Raw genomic sequence first — 26,066 nt, forward strand, 5'->3', positions numbered from 1 at the left:
CAAGTTGTTGAATACAGTATGTCTATGGAGTTTGTGGTGCCACAACTGGATTGGGGACCTCAAAGCATGCAAAAACAGTGGATGAACAGAGCACAAAGCAAGGATCATAGCTTTGCTAGCCTGGGTTAAGCCATACCTACAGGTGCACCGACTCACTTCTCAGGAGGTAACTTTAAACTTGCTTTTTAAGCCGGACAGTGGTGGTGCACGCCTTTAACCCCAGCACTCGGGAGGCAGAGGCAGGAGGATTTCTGTGAGTTCGAGGCCAACCTGGTTTACAAGAGCTAGTTCCAGGACGTGAACCAAAAACTACAGAGAAACCCCGTCTTGAAAAATAAAAAAAAAAAAAGGTAGGATTTTTGTTTGTTTGTTTGTTGTTTGTTGTTTTTTTTTGCTGACCTTTAACTGGTGGCAATCCTCCTGCCTCTGCCTCCCCAGTACTGGGATGGCAAGCACGCACCACCATACCTATGTTGGAGCAATTTTTGAGCGACTAAATTTCAGAGGAGTCTAAGGGGACAAGCACAAGGTTCACAGTGGGCGGTCTGAGCTGAAGGTCACCTCCTGGCAAGTAAACCTCAGCCCTGGCGTGACCTTCACGAGCTTCAGGATTCTAAGAAATGAAGGAAATCATCCAATTAAGCGAAGATCTTTTGAGATAAGGCGTGTGAAACACTGAAGTATTAGCCCGCCACAGCGCTCAAAAATGGCTTCTAGCAACGCAACGACATCGGCCCAGAAGGCCTGGGAGAGCTGTCTAGATGCACGCTCCTTCCCATTCCAATCCTTTGATGCCACGCTAATATTTTGACATTGGCCATGATCAGGTTTTGTTTTTTTTCCATAAACACTAGCAAATGTTATACACCAGGGATCTCCTAGAAAGGTGGGGGAAACTTTGCCAGTCACTTTGGTGGCCATCACTGTTCCGGAGTGCCAGGGCAGCCCCTCCCTTGGAGGGCAATCTCAAGCACATCTGAACCACCCTGATGTGACTGCTCATGGTGAGATCTTACTTCTGCAGAATGGTTTCTCGTTTCCGCACCCCAGGCTTCCATTTTCAGAGTCTGTGAGCATCCCTGGGAATTCTCTCTCACAGCACGGCAGGGAATGACTTAGCTCAGTCCCAAGGGTCCACTGCCTGGGTGTGGTGGCATACACCTGTGATCCCAGTACCTGGAGGATGGAGGTGGGAAGATCACACACTCAAGGCCAGCCTCGGCTATGCTCTCTCAGAAACTGGCAGCCTTTTCCTTGCCACCTCAGCAGAACCTGGACCAGGAGCTCTAGGGCTTAGAGAGTCACTCTTGTGGGATGGTGTATCTGCCACTTGTCTCCCATCATGCCTCTCTGGGTGGATTCAGGGACCCGTCTCTCTTCTTGAGCCCCACAAGACTGCACCTAGAAATGTCCAAGGGAGACTTACCCCATGGGAACCCCTCACTCACTCCCACTGGAGCCTGACCCATCCTGGAACGCCCTTCCACCCCATGACGAGACTTTGTGGGTCTCTGCCGGAGCCACGAGAAGCCCTGGGAAGATTCTAGCTTCAAGAAAACCTGGGGTAGTCAGCTTCCCTGGAACGGGGATGACAGCCATGGGCTGACCAGAAAGAGGAAGTATGGTCAGGCTGGTGCCTGTTGCCTTTCAGGGTGAGTGAGGGTACGTGGGCGAGCAAGGCCTCACCCCAGCTGTGCTTGAGCACAGCCCTCAGTCCACTGCTGTCACCCCAGGGGCTTGCATCGAACACCCCGGCAGTCCAGGTAAGAGCTTCGTCTTTCCTAAGGACAGCATCTTATTTTTTTCCACTGTAGTCATCCGTTCATGTTGGTGTTAGGCATGTGGCCAAACGAGCAATCTCTCAGGCAAGGGCTGAGGGACTGTCGCCTGAGACTGTGGTACACTGTCAGGGGCAACTGGAGGAACAAGGGCCTTGAAGAGTCTGCTGTGCCATTGCTGCTGGGTGATCTCAACCATCTCTTTACCTCTCCAGTGTGTGTGCCAGGGATGATAAAGTTCATCTCTCAGGCTGATTGGTTGGGAGTGAGATGTGTAAAGTGTAAGGTGTTACCTCTGTCTGGGTAGTGATGGTGACATTTGGTATTCAGTAGTTAGAGGACCTCACGGCTCTGTGCTGGGGTGAGCAAAATGCTAACTTCATAAACTCGGGCTGCATCTTGGTGCAGTCAGATGAAAGAATTGACCGCCACAGCTCTTGGTACCTTTGTCTCTCAGTTTCTGGTGTTTGGGATTTACAAGGCACCTCCCTCCCTCCAGAGGCCTTGGGTGTTAGTTAGGCTAGTAGGAGATCTTGATTGAGCCATCTGTTTTTGGTCTCTGGAAAGTTAATCTTTTGGTTTTTGGTTTTTGGAGATAGGGTTTCTCTCTATAATAGCCCTGGCTGTCCTGGAACTTGCTTTGTAGCTGGCTTGGAACTCATAGACATCCTCCCTTCTCTCCGCATCTCCCTTTTTTCCTCCATTTCTTCCCTCACCTTCAATTTTCCTGGCAAATAGATACATCCCCTAACTGTTTGCAGACAATTTTGGTGGGCAAGCAATAAGGTATTGATTGCTGAGCATGTATCAACAGAATTCAATCTTATGAGAAAATAAATCAGATTCAAGATTAATGTGCAGCTGTCCTGGTTTGATAAGTTATCAGCTTGACAGACATGCATGCAGCAGTATGGTGGTGTGGCCAACTGCCAGTCCAGTACTGTCCCCATACACTGTGCTAACACATGCAGGCATCACAGCTAGCCCCTAACGGGTTTAAGCAACAATGACGCTGACCATTCATAATGCAGAAGTGCCTCACCTTGTCAGCTCCACAGGATTTGCGTTCTGACCCAGCATCATTTTTAATGGAATACTAACCACGATGGCATCGTTAGACAGTGGGCCAGAAAGCCAGTGCAGAATACAGAATAGGGATACAATCACGGTACCTTCCCCTACTTCACTGCAGCAGAACAGAAACTTCTTCACGGGGTTTTCTCTGAAAACATTTTATAGCCAGGCTTTTAATCCCAGTCCTTGAGAGGCAGAAGCAGGTGGATCTCTGTGAGTTCGAGACCAGCCTCTTCTGCATAATGAGGTTCTAGAACATCCAAGGATCCATAGAGAGCCCCTGTCTCAACCCCTGCACAAAAAAGTCATTTTATAATTCTGTATATAAAACAATGTCAGTACATTCACTTACCAGGAACTTAATCAACCCATTTACTTTAGTAAAATATCGCATGTTATTTAAAGAGGCGTGGGCTAGGGATGTAGCTTATGCCTCTGGAAGCCTAGGGTTAATTCTCAGCACTAAACAAGCAAACAACAGAAAACCTCACAGAGATTCACAAAGGAAATATCGACCAAGCAGCACAAAACAAATACATAGATATGTAAATATGCTTTACATATGTAGATATCTTCTTTAGCAACAGGTTTAATGGACATAATGTATTTTTTTTTTTTTTGGTTTTTCGAGACAGGGTTTCTCTGTAGCTATGGAGCCTGTCCTGGAACTAGCTCTTGTAGACCAGGCTGGCCTCAAACTCACAAAGATCCACCTGTCTCTGCCTCCCGAGTGCTGGGATTAAAGGCATGCGCCACCACCGCCCGGCTGACATAATGTATTTTTAAACAACAATATATGAATATCAAGCTAATGAAAAATTATTGGCCCACATACAGTATTAACATGTGTGTGCATTATAGATGCTCCCATAATAAATTTAATTGTTGAAGAAGCTAAATCAGTCATAATACATAATTACAAATCACCAGAAATTCTTTGCTTGCCATCCACATCCTCCCCTGAAGTCCTCCACAGCCTGCAGGCCCTCCTCTACCCCAGGCCATTGCTATAATAAGCTCGATGTAAGGCTCAGTCACCTTAACCTTCACATCTCATGCCCTATGCATATTAGACTCAAAATAATTGTTTTTAGATTAAAAAACATCAAGCGAGATGTGGTGGCACTGGAGACGTGGAGGCAGATGAATCTCTGTGAGTTTGAGGCCAGTCTGGCTTATATAGAGACTTCCAGAACAGCCAGGGTTACACTGAGAAACCCTGTGTCAAACAAAACCAAACAAAGCTCAGGTGGCATAGCCATGACTGCTCTTTCCTCTAACTGGAAAATCCCACACTTTCAAGAGCAGGGTGTGGGCCTTCCAAGAGCCGCAGTGCCCAGCTTTCTAGTGGAAAATTATTTGGCATCCTCAGCAAACTCTAGGAGCCTGGTATTTTAGTTCAAAAACATCACCTTGTAGTAGCTATGAATAATTTAAGAAGTTATTGGTGAATGACTCTTTACATCAAAGTGGGAGTTATACATCGTATTCCATCTGACAGGAGAACTGAAGACTGACTCCAAAAAATGGGGTGCTCAGGACCCATGTGTAGTTCCCTGAGGCCCTCCCTCTCAGAGTCAGGCAGTGGACGGGACAGAGGGAAGGACTGGAGGAAACGAGGTGTCTGCACCAGTACCCCCTGCCTCTGTCTCCATGTCCCTCCTTCCAGCCATCAGAATAAAAGGATTTCCAAGTTTGGGTGTGGAGAGTTGACACTGTCTCCATTCTGCTTCAGTTTGACTCTAAACTGTGAATTATGCTTCTACGGCAAGTGCTTCCATTTTTATTGATTTTTGCATAATATCTAAATAAAAAACACAATGCTTGGTATGCAAATGCAGACTCAAGATAGGCAGCTGTCTCTTGTCCCTAGGGAGTTCCTGTATGTGAGCCATGGGGGCTGTCACCGCTTGGAGGCAGGGGGTACTGGCACAGACAGCACTCCAGAGCATCACTGCTTTAAGCCCACAGAGTGTGAGTCCCAAGCCGGGAGGCCAGTGACAATGCAAGGACTCCAGAAGTGCAGGTCCCTTGCAGAGCAAAGGCTCAACGGGACCCAGGAAGTATGGGGGTTGCCAAGGCTGTCGTGGTAGGCGGGTGCCCACTGGGTTGGATTTGGTCATGCTCGCTCACCTTGGGAGCTCGTATTTCACTCTGCTTAAGTGGTAAGGAGTTACAGAAAGAAAACAAAGGGTCGTATTTACATATGGCAGCCAACAGTGGGCCGAACAGGTGAGAGGGGACAGCGAAGTAACTGACTGCCCAGGTGACTGGACCCTGGGTTGATGCTCTGGAGTAGAGGGACAAGATGAGAGATGTGAAGACCAGGGAAGGAGGTGAGATAAGGAGGCTGAGGGGAGTAGGAAGATGGGGGACTGAGCTTGCCTGCCTCCCAAGAAATGGAAGACTACAAAATGAGCAGAGACACCGGACTCTTTTTATAGCCCTGTCTTGTCCACACTCAGTTTTAAGTTGCCATTATGTATCCACACAGCCATTTCCTGGATACATGTCATCAAGGTGGTCAGGTGGTAATACAAACTCCTGACCATCATCAACGACACACTGGCAACTAGACCGGAACCAGGCAGGAACTGCTCATGCTGGCAGGCTTGGCTATGCCTTTGAAATCAACTCCAACCCTTCCCATGCCCTCCCTGCTTCGGAGCCTTCCAAGCCTGGCTAGCAAATGTGGGGAGCCACTTAGAAGGCACCCCTTTCTTCCTAGTCACGGCTTCTGTGGGGGACACTGGGCTGACTACCCACATATGAACCGAGGCCTCTTCCTGGTTCCCACACCACCGAAACACATATGCTCGAGGAAGCATTGGTAGATGCGGAGAGCTCATCAAGGACTGGGTGGGTGACCGCCAGAGGGATGCACCACCAGAGGGGTGTACCACGCATCTGTGAAAAACCACAGACGGAATGCGGTGCAGCCTGCCTTCGCCACTGCATCCCTCAGCACCTCTACCTGAGGCTTCTCCAGGCTTTGACCAGCAGCTGGCTTCTGCTTGGCTTCCTCCTATCCCAGTTCTCATACTTGTCCTTCTAGGTCCTAGCTCACAGCTGCCCCTTTATAGCCCAGAGGAACCCAACACTCCCCGGTTTCTACCAGCAGCCCAGCTAATGCCCGCGGGTATTCTGTAACCTCCCAGGGAACATGGCTGCCCTTCCTGAAGTGATGGCAATTGTAAAGAGAACTTTGTGGTTTTGCTCTTGATAACGCCTGTGTCTGGTGATGCTCAGAGCTCTTTCGCCTGTGTCATCTCTTGGAAAAGTTTCAGAACCTTAATGGAGACATTAAGGATCTTGTTCCAGAGACAGACGCGGCTGCCCAACAAGTCGGTGCCCAGCAAACTGGTACTCAGCAAGTTGGGAGAAAGAAACCTGCTCCCTGGGTGCCCAGCTCAAGGCCTTTCAGTGTTCACATTTCTGGGAGTGTGCGACTTTCCACATTGCAAATCATCTTCCTCCCTCCCTCCCTCCCGCTCTCTTTCTTTCTTCCCGTCTTCCTTCCTTTTTTCCTGTCTTTTTCCTTCCTTTCCTCCATCCCTCCTCCCCACCTTCCTTCCTCCCTGCTCTCTCTCTCTCTCTCTCTCTCTCTCTCTCTCTCTCTCTCTCTCTTTCTCTCTCTCTCTCTGGGTCTCAGTCCTGGCTGGCACAGAACTTGCTGTGTTGATCAAGCTGGTCTGGCGCTCACAGAGATCCACATGCCTCTGCCTCCCAAGTACTGGGATTAAAGTCATGAGTCACCAGTCTCAGGCATTCCTGATGAAAGATGAAGTACGGTCACTGGCTCTCCAGAAATGCTTTCTGGAAAAGAGCAAGTTGAGGCCAGGATAGCAATTGCCCTTCCTTGCTTTCCTACTGTGCTCAGCCGCCATACCTCTGTGGAATGTCTTGCTCAATCCTTGCCCCTAAAACTGTACATCAGACTCCTTGGGGCTCCTGAAAAATGTCCTAGTAACTTGCGGAGTGCAGAGCCTCCAGGGGGGCAGGCATCTAGAATGTTCATTCCTCAATGCTCGCAATGGTCTCTTCTTCCCAGCTTACCTCCTACCCCAGTGGTGGGTGAGAACGGAAGACAGGGGGCCACTAAGGGTGTATGTTCTAAAGAGGTGGTCAGGGAGTACTACTACACAGGACAGGAACTTGAGGCCCTCAGTCGAAACTTTATCTATTACCAAGCATGGATCTGACAGCTCACCGCACAAAAGGCAAAAACTCAGGACAGGACGGGTGAGAAAGAGATCCGTTTCATTCACAGAGCAGGGCCCTAGAAGATGAATGCTGTTGTCCTCAATGCCTCCTCCCAGGGAAGCTGGTGCATGAGAAGAATTTCACATGGGAGGAGAGGAGGAGGTGTAGGGGGCAGTGGGCAGGTGGCTACTACTGCTGCGTAGTCTTCGCCATTCAGGGCATGTGGTTCCTTTCCATGATCCTCTGGCCCTAAGATTGCAGCCTCCTACGGCTGGTTCCTATCGGTCTCCAGACAGCTCCATTTTCTGCAAGTTAAACCTTGGAGCAGTTTACTGTGTTACCTAATGGGGAGAAGTGAAAAAATAAGAAGTTTTGCTCATTGTGTAACTCAAGGTCACCATGTGTTCTGGCTCCCTAGAGCTAAATAAAGACCATTCACAAGTATCCCCCTTTTTATTTATGGTGCTGGAAATCGATCTCTGAGCTTTTGCGTACGAGGCACGTCATGCACCGTGGAGCCACATCCTCAGCCCCGGTGGTTATCGGCTTAGTCATTTAGGGGTAGTTTATGTTTAGATGTTAAAGTGTCAGGCTAAGGGAAGAGAACTAGCCTTGCAAAAGAAGAAAGCGGCAGAGCCGGGCGATGGTGGCGCACGCCTTTAATCCCAGCACTCGGGAGGCAGAGGTAGGCGGATCTCTGTGAGTTCGAGACCAGCCTGGTCTACAGAGCTAGTTCCAGGACAGGCTCCAAAGCCACAGAGAAACCCTATCTCGAAAAACCAAAAAAAAAAAAAAAAAAAAAAAAAAAAAAAAAAAAAAAGAAGAAGAAAGCGGCAGTAACTGCAAAGGGTGCCTCACAAAGGCGTGGTCGCTGTTCACTCCCAGGCTGCATGGCCCCCAGGGATGTCTACCCACAGACACGTATCCTTTAGTCATCCATGCACCCACAGACATGCATGAATCACCTGCTATGCCCATCTGATCTGGCCGGGAACGTCAATAAAGAGAGGAGCAAGGGCCCTGCTGGCACGGTTGCTTATGCACCAGCACCAGCGAGGGAGACAATGACCGAATGAACACACGGTAGAGACAGGGAAAGTCGCCATCACCGCATGGGTGGGGAAAGAAGTGTTTCGTCCATCCATCATAGACTACTGCGGGTCGGGGGCGCTCTTCCTGAGCTGGGGAGCACTGGGGTTCAGGCGGGAGGGAAGGGAGGCTGCAGAAGTAAGTGCGTAGGGAGAGGCAGGGTGAGAAAGCTGGGCTGGAAAGTGGTGGAGGTCTTCGCTGCTCACTTGGGAGCACTGTCTCAAAGCCCTGGTCTACCCCAGTACTTTGTTTCCTACCTTGGAGGAAACGGAAGTTTTGGGCTTCCATCCCTGCACTTCATTTTTCTCCTCCCTTCTGGGACCTTCTCTGTCAATAACAGGATGAGGCCACGTTATAAACAAACAGTACTCACTGGGCCTCAGACCCTTCGCTTCTTGAAATTCAGGGTTTCCCATTCTGGGAGGATACCTTCCCCCTTCATTTCTTGTAAGAACCCCTCCTCCTAAGTTCTTCCTCATTCCACCCCCCACCCTGAGACCACGGGCGGTATGACTCGGAGCTAGGGAGCAGTGCGCGTGCGTTCTGAACACTGGCGCAAGGACGTGTTATGCGGTAGGGAGGAGACACGAAGCAAGGAGGACAGAGAGGCTCCCTGGGTCCCCTTTATCCCCTAGGAACTGCCTTTCAACATCCACATTACATCAGCTATGACTGTCCTCCAAGGACGCTAGAGAGCCGCGTCCTCGAAAGGAAAACAGAAGCACCAGGGAGTTCGTTTTTCTTCCTCGATGTGGAGGCAAGTGTGTTTAAATGAAGAGGAAGTAGAAACAAAGTCAACATGGAGCCTTGCCGGTGCAAGGAAACTTGTGTATTGGTGGTAGCCTTCCAGGGACCAGGACAAGAACGGGGGAGCTATCTGGGTTCAAGGTGTCTTTTCAAGGCCTTTCATCCCATCCAGCTCCTGCTGCCGCCACCTAGAGCAGCTCCAGGGAATAGGCAACCTGCCAACCGCTGAGGCCAGAGAACCTTCTAGATGGCCTGTCAAATATGCTGATACAGATTCTCATACCAGAGCCACAGGTCAGAATTGGAAGTGGAACAGGTCCAGGAGACGTTATAGTTAAACACATCTTCAAAAGGTCCCAGGCGATCCAAAGTTTCTGAGATGCCCAGACTTAGTGGTCAAAAGTTAAGGCCCTAGAGTCCGACGAACTTGGCTTTGGCTTCTCTTATTTGCTCTGCAGTCTTGCTAAGCTCTCCCAGGCCTTTATTTTCTAACCTGTAAAATGGGATAATGGTGATGAATACTTAGCGTGTGGAGCTATTGCGAGGATTACACATGTTGTGGCATGTAGAGTAATGAAACTCATGGAAAGTCAGCACGGTCTCACTATGTAGTCCCGGCTGACCTGGAGCTCAATATGTAGAGCAGGCTGGGCTTGAACTCACAGAGCCCCACTGGCCTCTACCTCCCGAGTGCAAGGATCAAAGGCGTGCACCGCCATACCTGGCTACAGTTGGGTATTCTAAGTGTCCTCATACTGAGGTTCCCTTTATGGGCAGCGAGCTGCAGTGAGACCCTGAAGTCTTACAAATATTGGAAAATTTTAGCGATGGTTCTGCTTTCGGTTCTGTTATGAAGAGAAGGATTTTGTGGGTTTCATGTCAAGGTGGCAGAGGAAACAGAGTCCACACTCTGGTGTCTGAGCTGGAATCTCAGGTTGCCAGTTCGCAAGTTTCTTAACCTGAGTTCTGCTTCCTCTTCTGTGAAGAGGAAATGTGGTCATCTCTCTGGTCACAGGTTCCACATCAATGGATACAGCCAACAGAGGATTGAAGGTTTTCCAAAACACCAAACGCCTGTGTGTGGAACATGTACACTCTTTACTCCTTGCCATTGTCCCCTCAACAACACAGTGTAGCGCTGTCTGCAGTGTTCTAACAGTGTTGTGAGTAGAACAGGTGATCTCAAGTGTGAGCAGGTGTGAAATGTACATGATCTTATGCAAAGCCGTCTTCTCTACCCACGTCATACATACTCTGGTTCACATGCGCTTCGTAAGCATCTGTGGATTTGGGTCAGAGACCAGCATTGCTCCTACTGTTCTGCTCTCCTGGGCTAAGCTCATTCTGGACCCCACTTTGGCTCTGAGAACCCTGCTTTATCCCAAGCACGAGTCCTGCTTTGAGGACTCTCCTGCCATCATGTGGTAGCCTGAGAGACCCTGCTGCTCCGTGGCCAACGTGACAACACCAGCACCGGGCGACTGACTTCTCACCAAAGATGACAGAATCAGCCCACCGTTTCCCAAACTCCTTCTTGAGCTGTCACAAAGATGGGAAGATATTTTTGAAATGTAGCAATATAAGCCCACGGATCCGATTTAATTCAAGAGGAGTGAGCATGGCGTCATCTGTGTCATAACCCTTGCCTTCCTCAAAATGCCCACATCCAAATGCCCAGACCCTGATTACGCCAGAGCTCATAGCCAATGGGAATCAAGACGTCTAATTAGCTGACCAAGACGTAGAACTCATCCTGATACAGAGAAAATGTAGATGGAGGCTTTTCTGTCCTGCCTGGTCCAGCAGAGCCACTTTTAAAATAATCGCTCAGAGGTTTAATATTAGTTACAAACCATTCTGCCTATTGCTCAGGCTTATTACTAACTAGATCTTGCCACTTAAACTAACCGGTTTCTATTAATCTATATTTTGCCACCTGACTTCGTGGTGTTACCAGTTTTCTGGTTTATCTTGTTGCTCCAGTGGCTCCCTGGCATCTCTCCAGCTCCACCCTTCTTCTCCCTGTATCTCTGCTTGGATTTTCCATCTGACTCTCTCCTGCCTGGCTATAGGCCGAAGCAACTTCTTTATTAACCAATGGTAATAACAATATATTCACAGCATACAGAGGGATTATCCCACAGCACGTGGTTATGCCAGAGTTCATAGTAAATGGGAATCAAGGCTTCTAATCAGCTGAGTGAGGTGTGGAAACCATCCTGAGTCAGAGAACGGAGTCAGTGTAATCTCAAGAGTCCCTGCACAGGGAAGAAAGGCAGCGGAAGAGCTTGGAGGGAGATGGGACAGCAGAAGAATGATCAGAACATGGGACAGGGCTGGCTTTGAAGAGAGGAAGATAGTCACCAGCCAAGGACTGTGAGTGGCTCCTAGAAGCCAAAGAGATAAGAAAATGGATTCTCTCCTAGAGCCTCTGAAACCCAAGGCCATAGACAGTCCTTTGGTTTTAGACTGACAAGTGAGATATTCATGAGCTGCTGACCTCAAGAACTGAAAGGTGACTTTTTTTAAACTTTTTTTTTTGTTGTTTGTTTTTTTGTTTTTTGAGACAGGGTTTCCCTGTGGCTTTGGAGCCTGTCCTGGAACTAGCTCTGTAGACCAGGCTGGTCTCGAACTCACAGAGATCCACCTGCCTCTGCCTCTCGAGTGCTGGGATTAAAGGCGTGCGCCACCATCGCCCGGCTGACTTTTTAAACTTTTATTGTATGTGTATGACTGTTTACCAGCACCTACATGCATGCATCATGTATGTACAGTGCCTGCAGAGACCAGAAGGCACTGGATTTGCTGAAACGGAGTCAGCCATGTGGGTGCTGAAATGGAACCCAGGCCTCTAGAAGAGCAGCCAGTGCCCTTAACCAGTCCTCTCCAGCCAGCATTATACCATCTTTTAAAGATGCATAGTCTCCTTCTGCTGCCCAGGCTGGCCCCAGCCTTCTGGGTTCAAGTCATGCCCCTGGCCCAGCCTCTCCAATAGGCTGCCCTTGAGAAGTCTATTGTCCTCTGAGAGTTGTGGCCACGGCCTTGGGCAATCCTATCAGGCAGGCCCAGATTTGTCCCACACTCAGCAATCCTGCAACCTAGAGTCTTATCTACCGCTTGGCCTCTTGTTGTGACCAGAGTAAGATTCGGTTTCTCTCTCTTTCCAGGACCTGCACCACCCCACCCCTCTACTTCCTCCCACCCCCCACCCCCATGCATGTAATCTCCATATATCTCCTCCGCAGAACATTCTCCTGTCTGGAAGCACCTTAACTATTGAACTAGCCTGGTGGTCTCAGGTGACATCAGACTGGAAATGCAATGTGATTCTCTTTGGTCTCTCTCAACTTGACAAATTACTCTGTCCATTGGAAAAACATCTTTCCACAGTCCACGGAGGAGGGAGTGAGAAAGCATCCCTCCACGGTCCACGGAATAGGGGGGTGAGAAAGTGTCCCTTCACAGTCCGTGGAGGAGGGGATGAGAAGGCATCCCTCCACAGTCCACGGAATAGAGGGGTGAAAAAGTGTCCCTTCACAGTCCACGGAGGAAGGGATGAGAAAGTGTCCTCCACGGTCCATGGAGGAAGGGATGGGAAGGTGTCCCTCCACAGTCCCCGGAGGAAGGGATGGGAAGGTGTCCCTCCACGGTCCATGGAGGAAGGGATGGGAAGGTGTCCCTCCACGGTCCATGGAGGAAGGGATGGGAAGGTGTCCCTCCACGGTCCACGGAGGAAGGGATGGGAAGGTGTCCCTCCACGGTCCACGGAGGAAGGGATGGGAAGGTGTCCCTCCACGGTCCATGGAGGAAGGGATGGGAAGGTGTCCCTCCACGGTCCATGGAGGAAGGGATGGGAAGGTGTCCCTCCACGGTCCATGGAGGAAGGGATGGGAAGGTGTCCCTCCACGGTCCACGGAGGAAGGGATGGGAAGGTGTCCCTCCACGGTCCATGGAGGAAGGGATGGGAAGGTGTCCCTCCACAGTCCCCGGAGGAGGGGGGTGAGAAGGTGTCCCTCCACAGTCCACGGAGGAAGGGATGGGAAGGTGTCCCTCCACGGTCCATGGAGGAAGGGATGGGAAGGTGTCCCTCCACGGTCCACGGAGGAAGGGATGGGAAGGTGTCCCTCCACGGTCCATGGAGGAAGGGATGAGAAAGTGTCCCTCCACAGTCCACGGAGGAAGGGATGGGAAGGTGTCCCTCCACGGTCCATGGAGGAAGGGATGAGAAAGTGTCCCTCCACAGTCCCCGGAGGAGGGGGTGACTGCAGAGCATTATCCATGGTGGGCACTGAACATCCGCTCTGGGGAATTGCTGCTACCACATCCACAGCCAGCGGTTCTCCTTCTAAAGCAGGGTGTGTGAACTCCATTGGCCATTCCATGGTGACTCGAGACATTATTATCACCAGATGGAGGCCCTGTGACACACAGAGAGCATTCTGGCCGTTCTGGGTGACCTTGGGAAGGTCCCTTCAACTTGGTCTTTGCTCCCCATCTGGAGATCAGGGTGAGGCTGAGGATGAAGGGAGAGGTGGGAATGCATTTCCCAGACTTTCAGGGCCCTGGACACACTAGAAACATGGATGGCAAATCCAGTTTCATTTCTAAGAAGAAAGGAAAACCTTTAGCCTCTGAGCTGCTCTGAAATGGTCCATGGTTTCACTTCCTGGAAACATCATTCTCCCTCTGTCTTTCCCAAGAGTCTAGTGAAAATGCAATTTATTTAATTTTGAGACTTAAACAATAGTTTCCAATGGAAACCCACTACATGGTGATTTCTCTCTCTCTCTCTCTCTCTCTCTCTCTCTCTCTCTCTCTCTCTCTTCTACCTCCATTTTATCAGAGTGGATACAAATAGTTCAAAAGTCAGGTAGCATAGAGAGTTGACAATGAGAATGATGGCCCCTGGCCACTCTCTCTCCTTTTACCCAGTCTCTAACACAACAGTGTTCAACCCTCGTCTCCCATATCAGTCTCTGTCATTCTAAGTGCAGCTGTGTGCGACTTTTGGAGAAACTTAATGAGAGAAAGACAAGAAAGAATGGAAGGAAGGAAAGAAGAAAAGAAGGAAGGAAGGAGGGAAGGAAGAAAGGAAGGAAGGAAGAGAAAGAAAGAAAGAAAGAAAGAAAGAAAGAAAGAAAGAAAGAAAGAAAAGAAGTTCCACTATCCCGGTAGTTGGAGAAATGGCTGAGCTGTTAAAAGCACCAGCCACTCTTCCTGGGGTTCAGGGTTTGACTCCCAGCACCCACATGGCAGCTCACTGTCCAAAACTCCAATTCCAGAGAATCTGACACTCTTCTCTGGCTCCATGGACACCAGGAACACAGGTGGTACACAGAGATACATATAACCAAAACACTCCTACATACCAAATAATTAAAAAAAAAAAAAAAAACCTCTCACCACTTCTCAATTCTGTGTCATGGTAACCGAGGCCCAGCATGAGTTCCAGTGGAGCAAACCACATTCAAGTCATAGCACCCATCCGGCTGTTTTCCCCAAGCCCATCCTCACAACAAAAAAGTGTCTCCTGTCTTTGCGGCATAAAGAGCTGCAGCTGGGGATTGCTGGCAGGGGTACATCTCCCCTCTGCTGTGTCTCGTGCCCTCTGTTTCTGGAGTGACTTACAGCTAAACATCAAACTCCCATGAAGTAATTGGCACCATCAGTCCCCTGTGACAGGTGGTACTGTCACAACTCAGAAGATGAGTGACTGGTCTGAGGCCTACTAAGGCATTGTCTGTAAGGTTTGACTATCTGGTTCATCAGCAGATGTGTCAGGAAACACGGAGGGTGACAGCGCCCCCTGCAGGCTTTCCACTCGTGCCTCATGCCTCCGTCTCTGTTCTCCTTAGGCTTCCGCAGCAATGAGTTGGTGGAGGGACAATTTCTGGATCCTCTTGGCTGTGGCCATTATCGTTGTCTCCTTGGTCCTGGGTCTCATCCTGTACTTTGTCTGCAGGAGGCAGTTTAGACAAGGTAACGATGGCCATCTTCCCTGGGCAGGTGGAGGTGGGGCAGGTGATGTCAGTACAGCGGAGCTCGGATCCTCCTGGGCGTGCGAGGGCTAAGCTTAGACAGAGCATCACGCATTTTGGTTGTGGTTTCTAGCTACGCCACTGACCTCTGTCCTGGGCCTCAGTTTCTCATCTGTGTAGTGAAGGGGGGTGGGTAGATTTATCTCCAAAGACCTTGTCAGAGGATTTGGGTAATAGCGGAGGCAGAGGCAGACAGAGTCTGTCTCCAGGCACTGGGACTGGAACCCTGTTTCTGCCTGGCGCTGATGTCATCTTTTCTGTGGGGCTCAGAAGGGAACAAACAGAAGTCTGTAGAAAGTCAACCGTCTCGAGCATGCGTTAAGACACAGATGCAAAGGCCGGGCGGTGGTGGCGCAGGCCTTTAATCCCAGCACTCGGGAGGCGGATCTCTGGGAGTTCGAGGCCAGCCTGGTCTACAACAGCTAGTTCCAGGACGGGCACCAAAGCTACAGAGAAACTCTGTCTCGGAAAACCAAAAAAAAAAAAAAAAAAAAAAAAAAAAAAAAAAAAAGCCACAGATGCAATCTGTAATGAACATGTTTTGCCACCACGACTGCCTTCTCTCTCTAAGAGCTGTTTTCTGCTCGTATCTCCAACTTGACCAGAAGTTTTTGGCCTCCTCAGACAAAGTGACTGCTTGGATATTAACAGCGACTTTAGATTATCTGTAAGTGGGTTTTCCAATTTGCTGTTTATCTCCTGAAACATGAACCCCAGTCAGTGGCATGGTCCCTTGAGATCCCAGTCCTTTAAAATAGAAGTAAAATGTGGGCTAAGCCAGGAGCGTGCCCCGGGATGGTATACAGTGCACAGGGTGCTCTGGTGCACACTCCTCTCTAAGTGATCAGGGCCCTGTCCTTCAGGCAGCTGCTTAAGGACGCAAGGCTGCACAGAAGCGAAGTCTTTTTGGTTTGGTTTCCAACCTCTCTTTTAGAGCTGAGAAGAAGCCCAGAGGGAGGCCGAGCCTTCACGGAGGTTTTCCAGGTGTTGGTGGCAGAACTGGTATCAGATCTCAAGTGTCCTGGGTTCCCAATTTGATCTTTTCTCACTACCCAATAAATAATGATTTTTTAATAAAAAGGGGGTGTATTTACTTTGAATTGCATTACTTTATACAATTAATATAATTTTTAAGGAGGGTGTTATCCCTCCTTAAAAATTGCCTTTTAATTATTTTTTTGCTTGCTTTGTTTTTTGAGACAGAATCTCATATGGTCCAGGCTGTGCTTGAACCCCTGATCCTCCTGCCTCTGCCTCTCAAGTGCTGAGATTACAGATGTGTGCAATTATGCCCTGTGTATCCATTTTATTCTTTTAGGCCAGTGAGGCGGCTCAGCAGGTAAAGTCAATTTCCACTAAGCCAAAAATCTGAGTTTTATCCCCAGGAATCCTGCTGAAAAGAAAGAACTGAGTCCCCAAAGTTGCCCTCTGACCTCCACACATGTGATATGAACATGTGTATGCACGCACATAAATAAATAATGAGCTAAAAAATGTTAAACCTTTCATTCTCAGATATGAACAAAAACATGACCCTTGACAAAAACCCCTATTTTCCCACTTTTATCTGGACTGACCTCTGTTAACAGTAGGTTATGGCAAATAATAATATACACACTGCTTCAGCACGGGTTCTCTGGGGGAATCTAACTTGCAGAATGAATCTCTCTATGTCTATAGAGAGAAAGGGGATTTAGTAGAATGGCTTACAGTGGTTCAGCTAGTCCAACAATGGCTGACGATGAACAGAAAGTCCAAGAGTCCAGTAGCTGTTCAGTCCACAAGGCTGGATGTCTCAGCTGGTCTCAGTACGTGCTGGGATCCTGAGGAAGAGGGCGCTAATGTCAGTGAAGGAATGGATTTGCCAGCAAAAGTAAGAGCAAGCAGACAGAGAGCAAAGCTTCCTTCTTCCATGTCCTTTATGTAGGCTGCTAGCGGAAGGTGTGACCCAGAGTAGAGATGGGTCATCCCACCTCAAAGAGCTGAGTTAGAAGTGGGTCTTCCTACTCCACATGATCTCATTAAACAAAAATCCCTCACAGGTATGCCCAGTCATATTTGGCATTTTAGCTAATCCCAGATGTAGTCAAGTTGATTAATAATAATAATAATACCATAATAGCCATCCACACACCCAGCACATCACAGCCAAACTATTCTTCCCTTCCTTAGTTCATTTCCTCCCAACCACTCCTGCCTATTCACAACCTACCTAATGCCAATCAAGCCATGAAGCAATGCAAAAACAGCCCATGTGGCCATTGCCAGCCCTGGGTCACCACCCAGACTCTGTGGCTTTATGGCCAGGGTCCAGATGCCAGCTCGGTCACTTCAAAGCTAGGAGTTCCTAAGTCTGTTACATCTTGGCAGTTCCCTTCCACACATCCTGGATCTGCTGGTTTTCCAAGGCCTTCAGAATGCTGAGGTCACGGCTTTCACTGATGTGCCCTGAGTGAATATGGTTTCCCCCCTTAGGCAAGAAATGGTCAATTGCCAAGCCCTGGAAACCTGATGGGAGAGACGAAGAGAAGATGTATGAGTAAGTGGGGGAGATTCCTGCTATTCAGCTTTGGGAGCCGTCTGCTCACTGACACCAGGGCCCTTCCACTATTGCTCTGGTGTGTCTGAAAGGCCCTTTCCTGTGGAGCTGGTGAGACGGATTCTCCATCTGCGGCAGGAGGGAGGTCCGGGGCACTGTGGGTGCAGCGCCCCTCTGGCGTTCGCTGCAGGAGACTCCCTGAGAGCAGCTATCCTGGCAGATGTTGCTGCTAGGCTTTGGGTTGCAGGCTCAGGAATACTTCTTTTCCTCACGCAGATTGCAAGTGTGATCCTCTGACAAAGTTGTCTGCAAGCCCAGCATTCGCTTCCCCCTTTAAAGATTTATTTTTATGAGTATAAATGTTTTACCTACATGTATGTCTATGCACCACGTGTGTGTCTGATGCCCAAAAAGGATGGCATCTGGATCCCCAGAACCTGGAGTGAGGGACAGCTGTAAGCCATCATGTGGTGCTGGGAACAGAATCCTCCAGCCCGAGCACCAGCTTTACTTCTTCTTGTGATGTGTTTGGGACTCTTTTAGTGTTGTTTGTGCTGAGGTTAGGAGCAAGGATCCACGAGAGGGACTCATGGGACCCAAAGTTGGCTCACTCACACAGTCTTTTGTTTGTTTGAGACAGGATTCTACTATGTATCTCTGGCTAACCTGGAACTCAGTAAATAGACCAGGCTGGCCTCAAACTCAGAAATCCATCTTCCTCAGCCTCCTGAGTGCTGGGATCAAAGGTATGCACCACCACGCCCAGCACAGCTACGGTTTAATATAGTCAAAAATAGATAAACTCAGCAGAAGAAAAAAGCCAAATAAGATGGACTCTAGGAGGAACTAGACACAAGCCTCCAGCTGACCTTCCCTGCTAGTCCTGAGGACAGATCTCAGCAGCCGTGTATGTAAATATGTGTGCCAACTCATGTGAAACATCACAGACCTGGGCTTCTCATCATAGACCCAAGCTGCTCATCACAGACCCGGGCTGCTCATCACAGACCCGGGCAGCTCATCACAGACCCGGGCAGCTCATCACAGACCTGGGCTTCTCATCATAGACCCGAGCTGCTCATCACAGACCCAGGCAGCAGATCACAGACCCGGGCAGCTCATCACAGACCCGGGCAGCTCATCACAGACCTGGGCTTCTCATCATAGACCCGGGCAGCTCATCACAGACCCGGGCAGCTCATCACAGACCCGAGCTGCTCATCACAGACCCGAGCTGCTCATCACAGACCCGGGCTGCTCATCACAGACCCGGGCTGCTCATCACAGACCCGGGCAGCTCATCACAGACCCGGGCAGCTCATCACAGACCCGGGCTGCTCATCACAGACCCGAGCTGCTCATCACAGACCCAGGCTGCTCATTACAGACCCAGGCAGCTCATCACAGACCCGGGCAGCTCAGCACAGACCCGGGCAGCTCAGCACAAACCCGGGCAGCAGATCACAGACCCGGGCAGCTCAGCACAGACCCGAGCTGCTCATCACAGACCCGAGCTGCTCAGCTGAGCCTTGGTACACAGGGATCGTGATAGACAGCCCATGACTGACTTAAGCTATGCAGTCTCCAGCCCCTCCTGGAGTCAAGGGACCAGACAAACAGAAGCAGGCATCCCCCATAAATGATGAACATAACCATCAGAAGTAGCCAAAGTTCCAGGTGCATAAACACGGTGGTTGTCAAAGCTGAGAGGTGATCACCCAGGACTCAGTCAATGGCTGACCTTTGCCTACGCAAAAGAAATATATATATTCTAAAATGTATTTTATTGTGGTTTGAAGAGACCAACAAATAAAACCAACCTCTCCTTGCCCAGACTGAGCCCACTGATGAGTAAGTCAATTATGTATCACGCAGCCAGATGGCCAATGCCTTGCTGGTGCAGTGGAAACGTCCCACAGAAGTGTGGTATTGCTACAGGAAAATGTTTCCAGGAAGCACACCGCTCAACAACTTCCCATGAACTGAGCAGTAACAGTGCCCAGCTCAAGAGTGGATTGCGTTAACACCATGGACACTTATTTTCAGTCATGGTGGTCCAAATTCCTACTAGCCAGAAGGAATCAGCAAGGTGTTTGTTGTTGTTTGTTTGTTTTGTGCTTGACATGAACAGAACAGCACACAGAGTTTTGCATCTTTTGCTCATTTTTTTTCAGTTCTGGGGGATCAGTTCAGTCCCAGGGCCTCGCATATAGTGATCCAGGCTCCACTATTGAGCTGCAACCCCAGGTCAATGCTGTTGTGGTCAGACTCAGTGAATGTAGTTGTAGGTTGTTCGCTCTGCCTGCTGTAGAGAATCCCACTGTAGGAGGAGGCTATGGTCAGTCTGTCCCGTCTCCTTGTGGGTGGGCACTGGGATAGTGAGTGGTGAATTGTGTGTAACAAATGCCTGAGGCAATCAGCTCAGAAAGAGAAGAGGTTTCTCTTGGCTCACATTCTCCGATTTCTAGTCCAGGATTGGTTAGCCCTGTTGCTTTTGGCCTGCGGTGAGGCGGTGCATCAAGGAGGGAGTGCACCATTGAATAAAACCTCTCATCTCATAGCCAGGGACAAGAGGAGGGGTGAAGAGAGGTGGAAGGGACTTGGGGAACCACAGCCACCTTTGAACACATGCTTCCAGTCACTTGAAAACTCCCCACGAAGCCCCAACTCCTAAATTTTTTTACCCCTTTCCAAGAGTGCGGAGCTGGGCCTTTGGGGGCCATTTAGCATCTGTAACAGCAGTGCTGTTGTGAACGGCTCTGCTCAGAACATTCTGGACACATACATGGTAAATTCACAGTAGCGCTGCTGGTCATGGGGTTGATACTTAACATCAGGAGGCAGTCCACCTGTCTTGCAAACTGAAATACACCTGATGTGTGGTAGTCACACAGGAGGATGCGGGCTGTGCTCTAAGGACGATCCCCGCCCACCCCTGGGCTGGAGGAGATTATTTCTTTGGGGTGACAGAAATAGAATGCAGAATCTAGAAAGCGGAGGAAATGCTTCCAATGTGTAGGAATCGAGATCTGAATCTTCAACCCATTCATTGACCTTGATACCTTACAAAGCAGCTGGCAGTAGGCTTGATTCAGACCAACCACTGATTCCCTCTCTCTCTCTCTCTCTCCCTCTCTCCCTCTCTAGGAATGTTCTTAATCCATCACCAGGGCAGTTACCTGCTCTGCCACCCAGGGGTTCGCCTTTTCTAGAAGACCCTGGTAAGTACATTTTACTGATAAGAGCTTCACTCTGGGTAGGATAATGAACATATGGAGCTCCTTGTCTAGCTTACTAACGAGATACTATAGGCTGGGCTGCTTCAACAGTGGGGCAACTATTTTCTCGCGGTTGTGGAACCTGGGACTCTGAGATAAAGGCCTTAACTACTTGGGTATCTAGGGAGGGTTCTTCCTGTTGCAGACTGTGGCTTTTGTTTTTAACTTGTGTGTGTGTGTGTGTGCGTGTGCGTGTGCGTGTGTGTGTGTGTGTGTGTGTGCACAGCTGTAAAGAATGAATGCTATGCATGTGACAGTCAGGGGACAATCCTCAGCTGTGGTTCCTGGGCACCACACACCTCTTTTAGAAAAGTCTTGTGGTCAGGCAGTGGTGACTGAACCTTTAGTTCCAGCACTCGGGAGGCAGAGACAGAGGGATCTCTGTGAGTTCAAGGCCAACCTGGTCTACAGAAAGAGTTCTGGGCCAGCCAGGGCTACACAGGGAAACCCTGTCACAAAAGACCAACTCTTTCATTGACTAGAACTCACCAAGCAGATGAGGTGGGCAGGCCCATGAGTCCCAGGGACCTGTCCTAACCTGGGATTTCAGCTGTGCACCTCCCTGACCACCACACAGTTGTGCGCCACCCTGACCACCACACATATAGACAGAGAGACAGACAGACAGACAGACAGACATGGGTTCTGAGGATCAACCTTGGGTCCTCATGCTTGCAAGGCAAGTACTTTGCAGACTGAACTGTCTCCCCAGTCCCTTTTAGCGTTTCGTTTTGTTTTTTGATGCAGGGTCTCATGTAGCCCAGGCTGACCTTAAACTCCCCTAGCAGCCAAGGATACCTTGAACTCCTCCTTCTGCCTTCATTTCCCAAGTGTTATGATTACAGGTGAGCCGGCAGTGATGGCGCACGCCTTTAATCCCAGCACTCAGGAAGTAGAGGCAGCTGGATCTCTGTGAGTTTGAGGCCAGCCTAGTCTACAAGAGCTAGTTCCAAAACAGAGAACAAAGCTACAGAGAAACCCTGACTTAGAAAAAAAATAATAAAAAATAAATAAATAAAATACAGGTGAGCCTCACCATTCCTGAATGTTTCCTGGTTCCCTTGACTGGCTCCCTGCTAGACATGACCTCATTTAAGTCTGCATAGCTCTATGAAACTGAAGGCTATCATTGCTCCTTGGACAGAGGACAATACTGAGACCCAGAGAAGTTAAGTGACTTACCCATGATCACCAAACTAACTGACCTCTGGAGTCTAAACATGAACTCATTTTATAGGCAATGGTTTTTCAGTGTCCTTGGAGGAAGATAAGATTATTGTGCAGGCAAATCTGATTCTCATTATAGGTGCAGCTAGGCTATTCGTCAGTGTGTTAATCCATTTTCTGTTACTGCAACAAAATACTCCAGGCTAGGTAGCTTTCCTAAAGAGAGGCTTATTTTGTTGGCAGCGTGGGTGGAAGTGTCCACACAGCATGGCACTGGAAAGCTACATCACATGACAAACATGGCATCGTGGCCGTGGCCCATGTGACAGCAGGAGGTCACGTGGTAGGACAGAGTAGAGAGCAAAGAGAAGGACCCATACCGCAGCTTAATGGGCTCTATCTCTTAAAACAAAAACAAAAAAATTCCTTATTTTAGTTTTGTGTTCATATGTGTTTGAGTGTCTGCCCACATGTGCACCGTGTCCAGAGTCCAGAAGAGGGCACAGGGTCTCCTGGGGCTGGAGTTAGGGGTGGATGTGCGCCACCTGATATAGTTGCTGGGAACTGAACTCAGGACCTCTGCAAAGCAGTAGGAACTGTTAAGGCTGAGCTCGCCCTCACACACACACACACACACACACACACACACACACACACCCCACATTTGTGACCGAGTCCCCAACGCACAAGCCTCAGGAGAATCATCCTCAAGCCACAGATGAAAGTGGAAAGCCTTCTCGTTCCTGCTGTGGACTCATTCTGCAGTGATTCTATCTTTGAAAACAACCCACACACACATACACACCCTATTTCCTTCCTTCTTAGGGGGCAGATTTGCATGTAAGCAATGGCAAAGGGTTCTGGGGAGCAGCCTAGGGTGTGGGGAGGGATGCAGCAACAAGCTCATCAGATCCTTGTGATCTGAGATCTGTGGACACAACTGAGGTCACCTAGCAACAGGCTGTGGTATGTTTCCTAAGTGTTTGCATCATAGCTCCCTGGATGTGAGGCTCTGAAAGCAGAGAGGTGGGAGGCAGGAGAGCCGCCCAGCATTTGCCAGGCATGCACTTGGGCGATCCTGAGATGTGTGTCATGTCTGTGACTGGTTTCCATTTGTGAAATGGGGAACTGGCCTTCCAGGAAGTGGGAAGGTCTGTAACAGGCTCAAAGCTCAGAGGACTTGCGTTGTAATGACCCCGTTTCTGCGCTTTAGCCCCACAGGAAGTGCCAAGTCAGCCACTCGCTTGGTACTCATCAGTGAGGAAAGTTAGAAACAAGAAGGTCTTTTCCATCTCGGGCTCCGAAAACGACTACGACGATGTTGAGATCCCAGCAGGCGCCGAAAACCAGCAATCTAAAACAACCATGCCTTCTTGGCAAGCTGAAAAAGGCTTACATAGCTCATTTTAGAATAATCTAGAATGGCTGGACTGTAACACAGGCACTTCCCAACCCCCAGAGGAAGCCACCTACGTAGGAGCTACAGCAGAGGACAGGACAGTTTGACGTTCCCGACGTTCCACACGCCCTGATGCTCCAGATGATGTTCCTGGTGTTTCTGATACTCCAGAAGCTCTGGCCTGAGACTCAGAGGTCTAGCCCTTGCACATCTCTGGAGGCTGTTTCCTTAGTGTGGGCCACTGGGCCTGTGAGCATTAACTCATTTTTCCACGTCCCCTTTTGCTCCTTTGGTAAATGTGGGTCTGAGGGATCTTAAGACTTGGTATTTGAGTGAGTGGAACCTCCCAACTACCCTCCCTATCTAGACCATGGCTTGGATGTCTGCCTCCCTCCTTGCAGGCCCTACCTACTCCTGCACCTCTTAGAGGCTGTGGCTTGTCATTATAGCTGAGGGTTCTTGGGGTACACAGGTCACCACACCCTGAGAGTCTGGAAGGAAAGGAAGTGTGTTTTTTTCTTATGAAGCCACCCTACCCACTCGCACTCCAACCCCCAGTACCTTCACAGAATGTGGACCAAACTCATCAAAGAGAATCGAGTTCTTACAGAAGCTTATTTCATGTGTTTCTGGACAGTATTTTTAACAGTCAACAAAGGACACAGTGGCCTTCTGACTTCCACCTCCAGCTCTACTGGCGGCGCCAGGAAAAGAAGGCTTCCCCAAAGTCTTCAGACAGCACCAGCCGGAAGCAGCTTATTCAAGATGAGAGTTCGGGGCTTAGCATCCTTTCTGTAACTTACTACACCTCTTAGTCTATATTGCTGTCCTTTCCATCCCTATCTTTCCTGGGTGTTATCTCTCACCTTCCTCCAAGCGTTCCCGAGTGACGTCACCACCATCCGCAGGACTCAGAGCCTCCTCCTCTGCCCTAAGCTGAGCACCCTCTACAGTTCCAGGCTGCATAGCCTGCAGCTACGTCCGTCTGATTATCCCACAGGACCCTCAAGTCCAGCACATTCCATGGAGACATTCCCACGCCCAGGCTTCTTGTGCTGGGTTACTTTCCCCATGGCTGAGGGCAGAAATCAGCATCTTTTCTCACATCCTTTATTGCCAGCGTTCCCCACTTCCTGTGGACTATGCTCTCCCATCACCACTCTGAGGTCAGCCATGGCCAGCACTTCCCAAAGAGAACTTTAAGAGCCTCTGTTCATTTAATCCCAGCACTCGGGAGGCAGAGGCAGGCGGATCTCTGTGAGTTCGAGACCAGCCTGGTCTACAGAGCTAGTTCCAGGACAGGCTCCAAAGCCACAGAGAAACCCTGTCTCGAAAAACCAAAAAAAAAAAAAAAGAGCCTCTGTTCAGTACCTTGTCTCTGGTGTCTCACACTCCAAAACCCTGTTCGGCAGCTGGTGGTTTTCTTAAGTAAACTTTCCCTCTTAAACTCCTTACAAGATTCGTCAGGATTTTGTTATCTTTTTGCTCACCACCTCCTTACAACCTCCACCCTGCCCAGTGTATTTCCTTCATTTGAAAATACCTTTGCTAGCTGGGCGGTGGTGGTGCATGCCTTTAATCCCAGCACTCAGGAGGCAGAGTCAGGTGGATCTCTGTGAGTTCGAGGCCAGCCTGGTCTACAGAGTGAGTTACACAGAGAAACCCTGTCTTGAAAAACCAAAAAAAGAAAGAAAGAAAGAAGAAAGAAAAAAGAAAGAAAGAAGGAAGGAAGGAAGAAAGAAAGAAAGAAAGAAAGAAAGAAAGAAAGAAAGAAAGAAAGAGAAAAAGAAAATACCTTTGCTACGGGCTCTCTTGCACCTGCTCTACGTGATATTCCTCCCTACCTTTGCTTCTTAGGCACCACTCCATCCTTACCATGCAACATGTGGGCACTGTGCCGTCCTTCTCACTGTCCCGGATGTAGTGGTGGCCTTCAAAGGTGTTTCCCGTCGAAACTCTAGCATCTGTAACATCTAGCGGTCTGCTCAGGGGTCTTGCATTTCCCTTGGACCAAAGGTGACGTCAGAGAAGGGTGGGCTTTCTCTCCATTGTTTTCCCTGTTCCTAGCATGCCGCAGATGGTCAATGAGTATGTCCAACGATCAACTGGATGATGAATTAACTCCCGCAGGTTTCCATAACTCCTTGGCCCTAGGCGAGGTTTCCTTCATACATGATTGGACACTTACTCTGTTCTTCCTATTCTGGGGGCTTGTCGTGGTTTAAAACATAGTGTCCCCCACGGGCTCACGTGTTGAGTATTTGTTCCCCAGCTGGGGGTGCTATTTTGGGAGGGTCTGGCAGTGTTAGGGGGTGAGGGCTAGCTGAAGGAAGTGGTGGTTGCCGGGGGTGTATTGTCAAGGACTGTATTCTGCCGGGGCCCCCTCTTGTCTGTTTCTCTTGGGCCGCCTACTTCCGGTTACTCTGTAGTGAAGCAGCCTCTCCCGCCTGCTCATACATCATGCCATTGGCCTCACGACAGGCCTAGAAACACAAGCCGGGTGACCATGTTCTGAACACTCTAAAATCACAAACCAAAAGAAATCCTTTCTCCTCTAAGTTGTCCCCTCAAGTCTCTGGGTCACGACGATGTGCAAGCAACCAATCCAAGGCTCCTTAGGGTAGGACTTGTGAGGCGAATTTCTGTTTTCCCAGTGTCTAGAGCAAATCCTGGCATATAGAGAGCACTTAATAAATATATTTTTTGAATGTTGAACACACAGGGAGATGTAACAAACAGCTTAATGAAATAAAA

General features: G+C 49.4%; 1 protein-coding gene across 1 annotated transcript; it reads left to right on the top strand.

Moving 5' to 3' along the window:
• The first annotated feature begins 1,656 nt into the window (after positions 1-1,656).
• Scimp (SLP adaptor and CSK interacting membrane protein) lies at positions 1,657-26,066 on the top strand. Its single transcript, XM_075991842.1, has 5 exons — positions 1,657-1,763; positions 14,747-14,870; positions 17,405-17,468; positions 20,616-20,689; positions 23,127-26,066. The coding sequence occupies exons 2-5, from the start codon at positions 14,759-14,761 to the stop codon at positions 23,321-23,323; spliced, it is 447 nt and encodes a 148-aa protein (XP_075847957.1). The 5' UTR covers positions 1,657-1,763; positions 14,747-14,758; the 3' UTR covers positions 23,324-26,066.

The sequence above is a fragment of the Microtus pennsylvanicus genome, chromosome 11 (assembly GCF_037038515.1).
Source record: "Microtus pennsylvanicus isolate mMicPen1 chromosome 11, mMicPen1.hap1, whole genome shotgun sequence".
Classification (NCBI taxonomy): domain Eukaryota; kingdom Metazoa; phylum Chordata; class Mammalia; order Rodentia; family Cricetidae; genus Microtus; species Microtus pennsylvanicus.

What these genes read in the sequence shown, in the direction of transcription:
- Scimp (XM_075991842.1), top strand. Translation starts at nt 14,759, where the DNA reads ATGAGTTGGTGGAGGGACAATTTCTGGATCCTCTTGGCTGTGGCCATT. An exon ending in CAGGAGGCAGTTTAGACAAG is followed by an intron (nt 14,871 to 17,404) that starts GTAACGATGGCC and finishes TTCCCCCCTTAG; the next exon opens with GCAAGAAATGGTCAATTGCC. An exon ending in GACGAAGAGAAGATGTATGA is followed by an intron (nt 17,469 to 20,615) that starts GTAAGTGGGGGA and finishes CTCCCTCTCTAG; the next exon opens with GAATGTTCTTAATCCATCAC.